The 13,826-nt window shown below is 42.6% G+C and overlaps 1 protein-coding gene across 2 annotated transcripts in view; it reads left to right on the forward strand.

Annotated features, from left to right (window-relative positions):
* The window catches only part of LOC134337480 (phospholipid-transporting ATPase ABCA1-like), a 214,183-nt gene that overhangs the window by 98,354 nt on the left and 102,003 nt on the right, over window positions 1-13,826 (forward strand). For both annotated transcript variants that reach the window (XM_063032530.1, XM_063032531.1), the window contains exons 11-14: window positions 1,065-1,181; window positions 1,869-2,054; window positions 8,966-9,180; window positions 13,524-13,700. In XM_063032530.1, coding sequence (XP_062888600.1) covers window positions 1,065-1,181; window positions 1,869-2,054; window positions 8,966-9,180; window positions 13,524-13,700 — 695 coding nt within the window. The remainder of the gene's footprint in view (window positions 1-1,064; window positions 1,182-1,868; window positions 2,055-8,965; window positions 9,181-13,523; window positions 13,701-13,826) is intronic.

A 13,826-nucleotide genomic window follows, 5' to 3' on the forward strand; every position in this document is an offset into this window, starting at 1 on the left:
AGAATCACAGGACGGTACAGAGCAGAAACGGGTCCTCTCAGCCCATCCCACCCCTGCCAACCGTAATGCCAGTCTACTCTAATCCCATTTGCCCACAGAGGCCCATATCACTCTATGCCTTTTCAATCTAAGTATGTCCAATTGCCTTTTAAGCATTATAACTGTATCTGCCTCTCCATCTCTTCTGGTAACTTATTCCAGATAAACACCGTCCTCTTGTGTAAAGCCTAGCCCTCAGATCTTCTTAAAATGTTCTTCCTCCTGCTTTAAATCTGTGCCCGCTAGTTCTAGACTCCATTATCCTGGAGAGAAAGGTAGTCTCGCTTTCCCATTTATGCCCTCATAATTTTATGATCCTAAATCATATCATTCCTTAGCCTCCTAAGTTCGACTGTGAATAAACCCATCTTATTCAATCACTCCCTATAACCACATCCCTTCATTTCGGGTGACATCCTATTGAATCTTTTCTGCACACCATATTCTTTCTGTAGTGTGGAGACCAGAACTGTGCGCAGTGCACACAACTGCACCAAGTGTGGTCTCACCGATGTTTTGATTAGCTGCAACATAATGTCACAATATTTATACTCAATGTCCCAGCCTATGAAGGAAAGCACAACATTTGCATTCTTAGCAATCCTATAAGTCATATGAGCAGAATTAGGCCATTCAGCCCATTGGGTCTACTCCATTATTCAATCATGGCAGATTTATTATCCCTCTCAACCCCATTCTGCTGCCTTCTCACTGTAACCTTGGATGTCCTTACCATCTAGCTGTGTTGCCATATCCAGGCAGCTATGGAGTTGCATCCCAAGGTCTCTATGTACATCTCATGGCCTACTGTTATTGCTCCATAGATGTAAAATGTAAATTAAATCTGAACAAATGTATATCAAATGAATTAATTTCTTAATTTCTGCTATTGTATCTAATGTTTGTACAATGGCCAGTGTAGATTGAATGCAAGATATGAACAGGAATAGAAGATCTCATCTTGGAATTGTTGTGAGCTTTCAACTCTGCAGATGCTAATACATTCCTTCCTTCATGTGTATCAGCTTAACAGAACATTTGAGGATCTTGGTTTGTTGCGAGAAGTGCGGGGAGCATGGAATGAAACTGGGCCACAGATCTGGAAATTTATGGAAAATAGCCAGGAAATCCATCTCCTGCAGGTTAGAGTCTTAGTCTCATACATGTTTTATTTGACTCATTTGATAGAAGTCATTCCTCTCTATCAGAACATTGTATGTTGCCATTCCACATCAGGTTTTGACATGCATTGCAGTGTATGCCCAAGAAAGCACTTCACCCAATGTGATTTTGAACCTAGGTTCTATTTGTTGTCTTAGGGAAATGTTTAAAATATCTTCTCATGATGTGGAGACAAGGGTATTCTCTTTGAGTGAAAGTCACTCAGAACAGTTTAACAGGTCATTTATCTCACTGGTGTTTGAGCAGTTTCTGATGGAAACTGACTTGTTTTGGCAACATAGTTAAAGATGAGATACTGATTCAGAAACATTCTGAGACAAACTGTTCAGCTTTTTAATTGAATGAAGTATAAATTGCCTGCAATAGTACATCACAAAAGGCCTGGGTGTGGGGTAGGTTCCTCCAGTGGCCTGTCTGCTCCTTCTGAAGTGTCAAGTGCCAGAGGGTGCTGGTTTGTAAACTGGTGTATAGTCATGCTTGGACAATGTGAGGTCTCCTGTAGCCTACAAATACAGTATATCACCAGTGATATATACAGTATGCTAATCAGTATCCACGTGGGCAAAATGGGGACCTTGCCCAATTCAACAGTTTATGTAATTAATGTACTTGTCACACAAAAACACTTAATGTTTTGCCTTTTTCAGGAAATACTGAAGAACCCTGCAGTCTCCAGCCTAATTGACCTACAGCTCAATTCTACCTCTTGGAGTACAGCAAATATAACTAGTTTCTTGTCAAACCAAACTCAGGAGAGCGAAAAGTCTTACACGTGGAAGCAGGCTTACAAAGAAATAGATCAAATGATCAACTCTTTGTCACAAGTCATTGAGGTATGTCTTATAAAAACCCACAACATTTCTAAAGCTTCCAGTCAAGAAAAGAAGTCCAATTTGGCAAGAGTGCCAGAACTTTTGTTGGTTATTTTTTTAATTCACACAAGCTGGTAGTTAGGTTAGTTCAATAGTTAGTGTGTTCTATAGAATAAAGAGATCTTGGACTGTATTTAATTTTCACCCACCAGAACTTTCACCGAGGGAAGTTGTATCACATACTTGTAAGTACTAAAGTGGTTTTTTTCTACAGTTCTCAGTTGGATAAGGGCTCAGTTATTGTTTCGAGATAAAGTTGTTGTATGCATCCTGGTGTACATTTTGATAATGCCACCAGCTTGAAAACGATATCACAGTTAGATAGAGTTGTAAAAAGAGCTTTTGATGCATTGGCCTTCATAAATCGAGGCACTGAGTACAGGAGTTGTGATGTAATGTTGAAGTTTAATAAGACATTGGTGAGGCCAAGTTTGGAGTATTGTGTGCAGTTCTGGTCACCTAACTACAAAAAAGAGATTCATAAAGGAGTGCAGAGAAAATTTACAAGAATGTTGCTGGGAACCTGGTTTATAGGGAAAGGTTGAAAAGATTAGGCTTTATTTCCTGGAGTTCAGGATAATTAGTAGAGATCTTATTGAGGTATACAAATCTATGAAGGATATCGATCAGGTGAATTCATTCTGGCTTTCTCCTCCTCAAGTCTCGAACTAAAAGTCATAGATTTAGGGTGAACGGTGGAATATTTAAGGGGGAATATGAGGGGGAGCTTCTTCACTCAGGGTGGTGTGAACGTGGAATAAGTTTGCCAGTGGAAATGGTAAATGCAAGGACAAGTGTAATATTTAAGAGAAGTGCAGATGGGTACATGAATGAAAGAGTTATGGAAGGCTATGTCCACAAGCAGGTAAATGGGACTAAGCAGAAGAGCAGCTCAGCATGAACTGAATGGCTAGGAAGCCCTGTTTCTGAGCTGTAGTGCTCTGTGACTATGACCCTTGGATAGTCTCATTTCTAAAATTAACACAAATCAAATTCAGACTTAACAAAGGTAGAGAAAAGTCTTTGTCCCGTCGTTCAGCAGTAAGTATATAATTTTGAAGTAATGCAGTTTTGTATATTTTTATACTATTGGATGTATCTTTGGAGTTGGATGTGGAAGTAACTTCATACAACATCTCACAATTTGTCTCTTCCTTTTCTATCAGGGAAGTCATTAAGCCTTCCTATTGCAAGAGAGCCACGCTTTTCATCTTCTTCCTTTAAAGCAGCACATCAGAGTCGTTCTTAAGATTGTGGCTTATTCATGATCTAAGAAACAACTGATTACTCCTACACTGCCTTGAGAGTGTTACACCAGGACTTGGAAAACTATTTCCTACTAAAGACTCCACTCAGTTAGCATATCCCAACTCTCTTTTCCAAAGACAACCTACTGCTCCCTCTATTTTTAACCACCATGCCAAATAAGCAGGTGACTGCTTGGTAATGACTTGGCTGATGACACATTTCTATTATCATCACAGTAAAGTGGTTATTAAGCGGGAGGCATGGAGCAACCCAGAACATCATTGAGCAGTGTCTAAAAGCTTTTTCCATTGTTTGTGCTGACCAGGAGGTGCTCTACAATGTACTTGGGAGAGGGTATCCAAATTTCTAGTAACTTACCCCGTGCTGTATGACGTGGCACTGACACAGGGTTAATAATTCCCAAAGAGAAGAGAAGGGCAAAGAGGAGGAGGAGAAGGTGGCAGATGGTCAAACAATGGTTAACTCAGCATAATTTTCAATGAGTAGTTCCTGACACTATATCAGTTTTGTCTCCTCTCTGCAGCTCCTCATCCTGACCTCCCACTGTCCAAAAGGAAAAAAATAATTATTTCCTTTCTTCTCCATTTCACTCCCTCTAAAAACCAAAATGCCATCAACAATGGAAAAACAAATTAATCACCCTTATAGTTCCCCTTTTTGTGTGCATTCATCTGATGTCAGACCAGGTGATGGGGTACCATCTTTGTCAGTACTCTGCTACTTGACTTGAGTCATTTAGACAAATGGAAATCCTTATACTTTTCTCCATTATGAAATCTGTGGTTAGGGTTATAGTAAAGAAACTGAATAAGAGTGAGAAGGAAGAGTAATGAATGCTTCCAGCATCTTGTACATGAAGAGATTGTAGAGCAGTAGACAAATAAATTGAGGAAAATGTTGAGACATAACCAGGCAACCTGTGAACTCTGTATTAACTATAGTTATGGTAGCTCCAGTTGAAAAGTGGATATTCTCCTTCCGGCTGATGGTTTGTCAGAGGAGCAATCAACTCTTGGCATTCGGACACCATCTGACTGCTGGAAAAGGGAAGGGAGGGGAGGGAGGGAACATCGACTCAGACCATGAAAGGCCAGCGACGGGCATTTTCCTGCCTTACAAGGCGCGGATTGGAAGTCTGTGTGGGGCACCACTCCTCTCACAGACACTAGAGCAATGTGTGGTTAAGTGCCTTGCTGAAGGACACAAACACGCTGCCACACAGTTGAGGCTCGAACTAGCGACCTTCAGATCAATAGACGAACACCTTAACCACTTGGCCACGTGCCCAACACAAAGGGAAGTGCACATGTAAACTTGCAAATTCTTTGGCTGATGTGCCTGCCCTGATTAAAGAGCTGGCAGTATGTGCAACTTGCATGTTGTAGAATATGAGGGTTTATGGGATTAGTAAATATGTTGAGAGATGGTGGTTTATGGGCATATTATGTGTGAGTCCAACACAATTGTAATTTTGGTAGTCTAAGAATGAGTTTCAATAGCATCGAGCTATGTTGAAAGCTTATAGTGCATTGGGTAAAATGATAATAAAGGTGTAAACTCCAGCCTTACCCACAGGAAGAAAAGTAATTAACTTCCTGCACTGAAACTGGGGTTAACTCCTGGCATTGACTTCTCCATTCACACTTGACAGTAAGTCCAGATTATTACATTTTCCCCTCTGGCTGGAGGATGTCTTATCCTCTCCACCATATCCAGCAGTAACTGCAGAGCAGTCTCTGAGGGAACAGGAGGCCTTTTGCCTGCTAAAGCCTGCCTCTGTTGCAGAGTTCTAGATGTGAACTTGCAGCTCTGGTCATCTCCAGCTGCTGCTATTCACTACTGAAGCTTATACTTTACAGTCGCCAAACAATTGATACTAGAACGTACAGTCATCACAGCGATATTTGATTCTGTGCTTCCTGCTCCCAGGATTACAAATCAATAGTAAATATTAAAAATTTAAATTATAAATCATAAATAGAAAATAGAAAAATGGAAAGTAAGGTAGTGCAAAAAAAAAACCGAGAGGCAGATCCGGATATTTGGAGGGTACGGCCCAGATCTGGGTCAGGATCCGTTCAGCAGTCTTATCACAGTTGGAAAGAAGCTGTTCCCAAAGTTCCAATCTTTATCAGTGCTAAAACCAGGAACAGTGTGATTAGCATTGCCTAGTTGTTAAAAACATAATTTTCTAATGTAATCATTGTTTACAAAACCCGTTGTGGGCTAACTGCCCTTGCAAGTTTGCTACCAGTTTGCCAAATCTATCCAATTTTTCTCCTGTGTTATTTCCTTGAATAATAACTAATATTTCTAATATTGCCATTCTGTTAACTTTCCTTCTGGGGCATGAACTGGATGTCATCTGACTACCTCAGCTAAGATTATTCCAAAAATTTTGTCATTCTCAAATGAAACTCATAAACAGAATCATTCTTCCCACTAAAAATGTTTCTACCTTTTTATTTTATCGAGACATTTGTGACACTGGGGAAAATGAGGCTTTTTATTCTTGTGCGAAACCTGGCTGGAGGGTCGAGTCTCATGATAGTCAGCACCAATTTTAAAAGGAGTTGTAGAGAATAGGAGATAAATCAAGTGAATAGTGGCAAGGTGATGGTGAGCTTAAAATGTTGTAAAACATAGAAAACAAGACTGAATGTGAGGAAAGAAGAGGAATTCTGCAGATGCAGGAAATTCAAGCAACACACATCAAAGTTGCTGGTGAGCACAGCAGGCCAGGCAGCATCTCTAGGAAGAGGTACAGTCGACATTTCAGGCCGAGACCCTTCATCAGGACTAACTGAAGGAAGAGTTAGTAAGAGATTTGAAAGTGGGAGGGGGAGGGGGAGATCCAAAATGATAGGAGAAGACAGGAGGGGGAGGGATGGAACCAAGAGCTGGACAGGTGATTGGCAAAAGGGATATGAGAGGATCATGGGACAGGAGGCCCAGGGAGAAGGAAAAGGGGGAGGGGGAACCCAGAGGATGGGCAAGGGGTGTAGTCAGCGGGACAGAGGGAGAAAAAGGAGAGTGAAAGAAAGAATGTGTGTATAAAAATAAATAACGGATGGGGTACGAGGGGGAGGTGGGGCATTAGTGGAAGTTAGAGAAGTCGATGTTCATGCCATCAGGTTGGAGGCTACCCAGAAGGAATATAAGGTGTTGTTCCTCCAACCTGAGTGTGGCTTCATCTTTACAGTAGAGGAGGCTGTAGATAGACATGTCAGAATGGGAATGGGATGTGGAATTAAAATGTGTGGTCACTGGGAGATCCTGCTTTCTCTGGCGGACAGAGTCTCCGCCGCATCTGCTCTCAGGATGAGGCTTTTCATTCCAGGAAGAGGGAGATGTCCTCCTTTTTTAAAGAAAGGGGCTTCCCTTCCTCCACTATCAACTCTGCTCTCAAACGCATCTCCCCCATTTCACGTACATCTGCTCTCACTCCATCCTCCCGCCACCCCACTAGGAATAGGGTTCCCCGGTCCTCACCTACCACCCCACCAGCCTCCGGGTCCAACATATTATGCTCCGTAACTTCCGCCGCCTCCAACGGGATCCCACCACTAAGCACATCTTTCCCTCCCCCCTCTCTCTGCTTTCCGTAGGGATCGCTCCCTAGGCGACTCCCATGTCCATTCGTCCCCCCCATCCCTCCCCACTGATCTCCCTCCTGGCACTTATCCTTGTAAGCGGAACAAGTGCTACACATGCCCTTACACCTCCTCCCTTACCACCAGGTGAGGCGACACTTCACCTGTGAGTCGGCTGGGGTGATATACTGCGTCCGGTGCTCCCGATGTGGCCTTCTATATATTGGCGAGACCCGACGCAGACTGGGAGACCGCTTTGCTAAACACCTACGCTCTGTCTGCCAGAGAAAGCAGGATCTCCCAGTGGCCACACATTTTAATTCCACATCCCATTCCCATTCTGACATGTCTATCCACGGCCTCCTCTACTGTAAAGATGAAGCCACACTCAGGTTGGAGGAACAACACCTTATATTCCGTATGGGTAGCCTCCAACCTGATGGCATGAATATCGACTTCTCTAACTTCCGCTAATGCCCCACCTCCCCCTCGTACCCCATCTGTTATTTATTTTTATTCACACATTCTTTCTCTCACTCTCCTTTTTCTCCCTCTGTCCCTCTGACTATAACCCTTGCCCATCCTCTGGGTCCCCCCCCTTGTCTTTCTTCCCGGACCTCCTGTCCCGTGATCCTCTCGTATCCCTTTTGCCTATCACCTGTCCAGCTCTCGGCTCTATCCCTCCCCCTCCTGTCTTCTCCTATCATTTTGGATCTCCCCCTCCCCCTCCCACTTTCAAATCTCTTACTAACTCTTCCTTCAGTTAGTCCTGACGAAGGGTCTCGGCCTGAAACGTCGACTGTACCTCTTCCTAGAGATGCTGCCTGGCCTGCTGCGTTCATCAGCAACTTTGATCCGAATGTGAGGAATTCTGTAACAGTCATCAGTCTGATTTAAACATTGAGTGGATACAAGGTGCAACAGTGTGAATACCAAGAAGAACATTGAAAGGGGTGAAAGAGAAAAGTTCAGAGGAGCTCAGATACTTCACAAAATAGAGAAAAATACAGAGTCCCCATGGAGGACGGCAGGGATTGAAGGTGGATAAACAAATTTCTCAAATTGTTTTGCTTGATAATCAGCCCACGTTAGAATTTGTGTACCTGGCACAGATGTGCCCTGTTTATAATCTCAGTCCTCTGTGGAGTACTTTTACTGCACATTGCCTTTCTTCACAAGTAAACAGCAAAGACCTTTACATGTACACAGGTTGTTGCATCGAAGGACGTTACACACACTGAGCAAATTTATACTGTTGCTACTCTGTTTGGTACCAACACAGGAATTGTACCTAAAGCTCTATTCCTTGACATCTGAACCACGTGTTGCAAATAATAGTTTGAATAGTCGAGTTATTAATGCTGTCATTGATTTATTTAGGACTAGCAAGAAGCGAAGTAGAAGACACTATCACTGCAAGCTGACCCTTATGTTATTTTGATGCTGCTACAGTCTGTGTGGCTTTGACTTCACCTTTTATTTCTCTGAAGCTTCAAATCTCTCGCCTTGCATAACTTTCAACCTCAATTATTTTTCTCCCTGCAACCTCAGTTTGTTTGTTCTGTGCCGTGTCGTATGACGTGGGTGATCATGGTCTTTCCATGAGTGCTCTTGGCAAATTTTTCTGCAGAAGAGGTTTGCCACAGTGATTCAATTAAAATTTGTCAAGTACACTGTAATTCATTCTTTGCCAGAATGTTCTTGCCCTGATTGGAGACATTATAATTGAAACATTCTCAAGTGCTGACTAAACTGGGTGTTTTAGAGTTTTCTGCCTTTGTTCATGCTTGCCTCCAGCAACAGTCAGCAACTTTCACAAAACATTTCTTCATTTCTCTCTCTTTTGTTTCTGCAACACTTCCTTTGATATCATGTTTAACAATCTTTGACCTCGAGTTTCCATAAGCTCGTTTAGTTCCCTTTTTCTATTATTTATGGACAACATACCAGTCAGTATGCCCAGAAGATTCAAGTACATTATTTTAAATTCTTCTGTTTTTTCCTTCACAGTGCATATCCTTGAACAAATTGGAAGCTGTCCCAACTGAAGAGAAGTTGGTGGTACGGGCCTTGCAGCTCCTGGCAGAGAGACAGTTCTGGGCTGGTGTTGTGTTTTTGAACGAGGAACAGATGGGTACTGAGCTACATAGTCTTCAGCCACACATTAAATACAAGATCAGGATGGACATTGATGATGTCACTCGGACCAATAAAATCAAGGACAGGTCTGATTGGATCTTCCATTCCTATGAGAATCTGGGCTTATTTGCCTCATAGCTGCTTTTGATCTGTCTGCAAAAATTGTTGCAAATGAAAATGCTTCCATGATGTTTAATGCAAAGTTTTGGTGCTGGAAAGGTTAAGGTAAATGCTATGTCAATGTAGCATTTTCTAGCCATTTCAGACTTTTGAATGAAGTAATTAAAAATTCAGGCCTACTGGTAAAATAAGGTAATCCATTAACTTTCTTAATGAAACAAGGAAGTTGTGGCGTTAAACTGTGACAGCCATTATGTTGTTATACCTTGGACATCTTTCAGATGAGTCAACAAATCCAGATCTGTTCAACTTCACAGGTGGATGTAAAAGAATCCCTTATATGATTCTAAAAAAAAGGCAATTCTTCATGGGGTCTTATCCAATAATTAGCCCTCATACATTCCCAAAATGAATTATCTTGTTGTCATAATCATTGTTTCTTGAAGCTTGCTAAGTACAAATTGGAAAGCTTGTTCCCTGCATTTCGATAGAGATTTGGAAGCACTTTATTGGCAAAGGAAGCATTGAGATCAAATGAAAGGAAGCAAGGGTATGTAGTGTTTGTTGATCTGATTTATAATGATCATAATAAAATTACATTTTGAGGAACAACCATTTTAGCTTGCTATCCCGATCATTCCTGTGCCTCATTAAGGCTCCGTTCACTTTAACGTGGCTTGGTGTTTTGATGCTGTCCAGGATTTGCCCGGTTTTGAGTGATATGGTGTTTTTGATTTGTGTCTTTTATTCCCTACTGCCAGGTACGTAGCTTCTAGTGGTGCATTACAGCTCTCAATGGAGAACTATAGCTTTGTTTTCAACTTTGCAGCATCTCAGTCTGAGGAGGTGCAATGAGCAAATGCCATGTACAAAAGGAGACCAATAGGGATGCTGCAGACATGAGTTCTGTATAGATATAAGGCAGTAGTGGGGGTGGGGGAAGGATTGTGTCAGCTCCTATAGCAACCTCATTGATTGCTATGCAGACAATATGCTGTGTCTGCGTTGCATGCTAACTTCACTGTTGTGAGCAGGGAGCCAATGTCATAAATCAGTAGCATCAGTGCACTGTTTAAAGCCAGTCAATATCTCTTAAAGTAGAGCAGCAGCTGGCAGTTTACAGCAAATGAAACTGACCAAGGAAACAATGACTTTGGGAGAGTGGGCTCCTGGCATTTAGGACACGGAACTAAAAGAAGAAATGGCCACAGGAATGCCCCCCCCCACCTCCCCAAGACATGGCAGTGAGGTAGATTTCCAAGGAGTTAACCCTAAGGACCTAGATACTGCACTGTCATAGGAAGTTCATGACCTCGGTTAACGAGTACATCCTCAAACAGCATAACTTCCTAATTGCACATGTTGATGCCTCCTCTTCATTCAGCTATCAATCCTCGAGGTGTGCCTGTGTTGATTGTTGGCAGTCAGGAGATGTGATTACCGATCTGTACTGACTGTGGTCTATCGATAAGGAAGTCAAAGATTCCCAGTTCCAGAGGGATGTATAAAGGCCCATATTTTGAAGCTTGTTGATTACTAGTGAGGGGATAGTGGTGTTGAATGCAGAGGTGGAATTGGTAAGAAGCAGCCTGATTCATGTTTAGCTGTTGTGTAGGTACTGTGGAGCCCAGTGAGATGGCATTTCCTGTAGGCCCATTGTGTCAGTAGGCAAGTAGCAGCATGTCCACGTTCTTGCTCAAGCAGGAGTTGATTCTAACTATGACCAACCTCCCTAAACACTTCATTGTAGTAAATGTGAGTGTTCCTGGATGGCGGTTGATGAGACAGCTCACTCGGCTGTTCTTGGGCACTGGTATGTTTGAAGCCGGTGGGAACCTCTGGTTGCAGCACTGAGAGACTGAAGATATCCTTGAACCCTCCAGCCAGTTGGTTGGCACAGGTTTTCAATACCCTGCCAGATATGTCATTGGGGTCTGGTGCCTTCTGAACACTCGCCCTCTTTATGACATACTGACGTTGGCCTCCTGCGACACAGACCACAGGGATGCCAGATGCCGTAAGGATTTGTACAGCATTGTTATTCTCCCATAATGCTGTTCTCCCTTTTGAAGTTTTCAAAGTGAAGAAGCATATAGGAGTGAGTTCAATCAGCTGGCTGAGCGGTGTTGCAGCAACACTCTCATACTCAATATCAACAAGGAACTGACTGTGGACTTCAGAAAGGAAAATCAGAAAACACGCACACCAGTTCTCATGGAGAAGCCAGTAGTGGAAAGCTCCCAGTTCCTGGGCATTAACATTTGGATGTATCCTGGACCCAACACATCGATGCAGTTGCAAATAAGGCATATTAGTGGTTCAACATCATTGAGTTTGAGGAGATTTCATTTGTCACCCAAGACTCTTGCAAATTTCTACAGATGTACAGTAGAGAGCATTCTAACTAGCTGCGTCACAGTGCTGGTATGAAGCCTCTTTCGTCGGGATTTAAAGAGGCTGCACAGAATCACAGCCTCAGCCTGTTCCATCACTGTCACAACCCTCCCTGCTACTGAGGGACTCTTTGAGGCAGTGGTTCAAGAAGGTGACATCCATCATTGAAGACCCTCTGGATTCAGGACAGGCCCACTCGGTGTTACTACCATCAGGGAGGAGGTACAGGAACTCACATTCTATGCTTTAAAGGCAACTCCTTCCCTCCTCCATCAGATTTATGAATGGTCCATGAATATTACCTCAATATTTCTCCTTTGTACTAATTATTAATTTTGTAACTTGTAGTAGATTTTATGTCTTGCAGTATACTGCTGCTGAAAGCAAGTTTCATGATATACGCCTGTAATAAAACAGATTCTGAATATATCAATAACTTCTTTCCGCTGTGGCTGATTGACTAACTACATTTGTTTCATCATGCTGAGTAACGCTGCAAGTCTCAAACTCATCTCACGGTTAACCCACACTGCCAGTTATGCCAGCCACATCACTGAAATGTACTGCACGTACTCGCCCATGTTCTTCCCTTTCACTTGCATGGGAAGGTATCAGAAATCCATAAAGCTGAAGAGGCTGTTCCTAATAAAAAATGCATCACATGTACATGGAGCAGATGCTGCTAGTCTTCATTAAAATTCTGATGACAAAGCTGAAACTATGGAAGAGATGATACCCACCAGTCATGGTCTTTCCATGCCTTGTCACTTCTAACTTGCAAATTCTTCTTCCTTCATGATAAACTTGCTCTTAGGTCTTTCTGGATACCCAAGGAGTATATCTTGTTGGGCAACAGAGGAACAGAGGGAAGACGCTTACAGAAGGAAAACTGTGATTTTTAAACCTCCACTACCTTGTGGCCATACCCACCCATGGGAAAGGCTTCAGGAGTAAACCCCAAGGAAGAAATCTGGAGCCAGTGTCCCTAAGGCAGTTTGATGTTGTTTACAACTTCACTCTGGCAACTTCTGCGACGACACTGGTGCCAAGCTGTATCAGTGCTTGCCCTTCCCTTGGACTACATCAGTGACGTGGAGAGGGGAACCCGCAGCAGGGGCAACAACCGGTTCTTCAAATCTTCCAACCCACGCTTGCAAGGACACAGTCCACCAGAGGCACAAACCCATGATCCCTTGGGATCGATGGCTGCCTACTACTACTAGCGTCACTTAGTTTGACATCCTTACTTGCTAGCAGATTACTCTCTTAAAAAGCACAGGCAGTGTTCTGTTTGGTGTTTTAATGCATATTCAGCCGTTTGAAGTTGAGAGTGTGTAAGCTGAGGCTACAGAATGGCAATACTGGTGATGATGTTCCACATTGACAGTTTGCTCTGTTGACATTAGCTGTGCAGATGTTAGTGCTTCACCAACATGGCCTCTGCCATATTTCATAGCAGAGTACATGCATATCAATTTAAAGTTAATTTATTTAGCATGATCAGAGACACTACAAAACTTCCCCAGAGAAGACTCTCATGTGCAAAATGAAGTTAAGTTGTAAGACATAATTGTCTGGCAATGATCCCTTGTCAGTCACCGCACAATATACTCTACCTTCATCGTTCAGTCATGTTGAAGTTAATGGATCTGAATTTAGAAACAAACTGCAATCCTGCTGCTGTATATAGCAGACACAGCACTAGCATGGATGAATTTCCAGACTTGCTGAAATTCACAATGTAACATTGGAAGTGTTCTGTTGTTGTTTGGAGGATTGTAATGTTTATTCTGCACAGATTGAGCAGCTGGGTAGCAAGAGCACTGCAGTATCACCCGGGGTGGGAAGACACCTCTTTTAGTACTTGTTGCTCATATTGCCAGAATGACCAACCTTTTAATGTTTTGCCTCATAGGTTTTGGGACCCAGGACCTGCAGCAGACCCATTTGACGATATGCGATATGTCTGGGGAGGATTTGTCTACATCCAGGATTTGGTGGAGCAGGCAATTATTCGAGTACAGACTGGTGAAGATAAGAAGACAGGGATTTATTTGCAGCAGATGCCATACCCATGCTATGTAGATGATGTGTAAGTGCTGGAACAAGTTCAAAGCCTAGATAATTGGTGATCATAAGAGCTTCTAATTTCATGTATCACTCGATGAATATACTGTGGTGTGGTACTAAATCAAATTTTACTTGGTTTAATTGCTAA

The sequence above is a fragment of the Mobula hypostoma genome, chromosome 24, assembly GCF_963921235.1.
Source record: "Mobula hypostoma chromosome 24, sMobHyp1.1, whole genome shotgun sequence".
Taxonomy (NCBI): Eukaryota; Metazoa; Chordata; class Chondrichthyes; order Myliobatiformes; family Myliobatidae; genus Mobula; species Mobula hypostoma.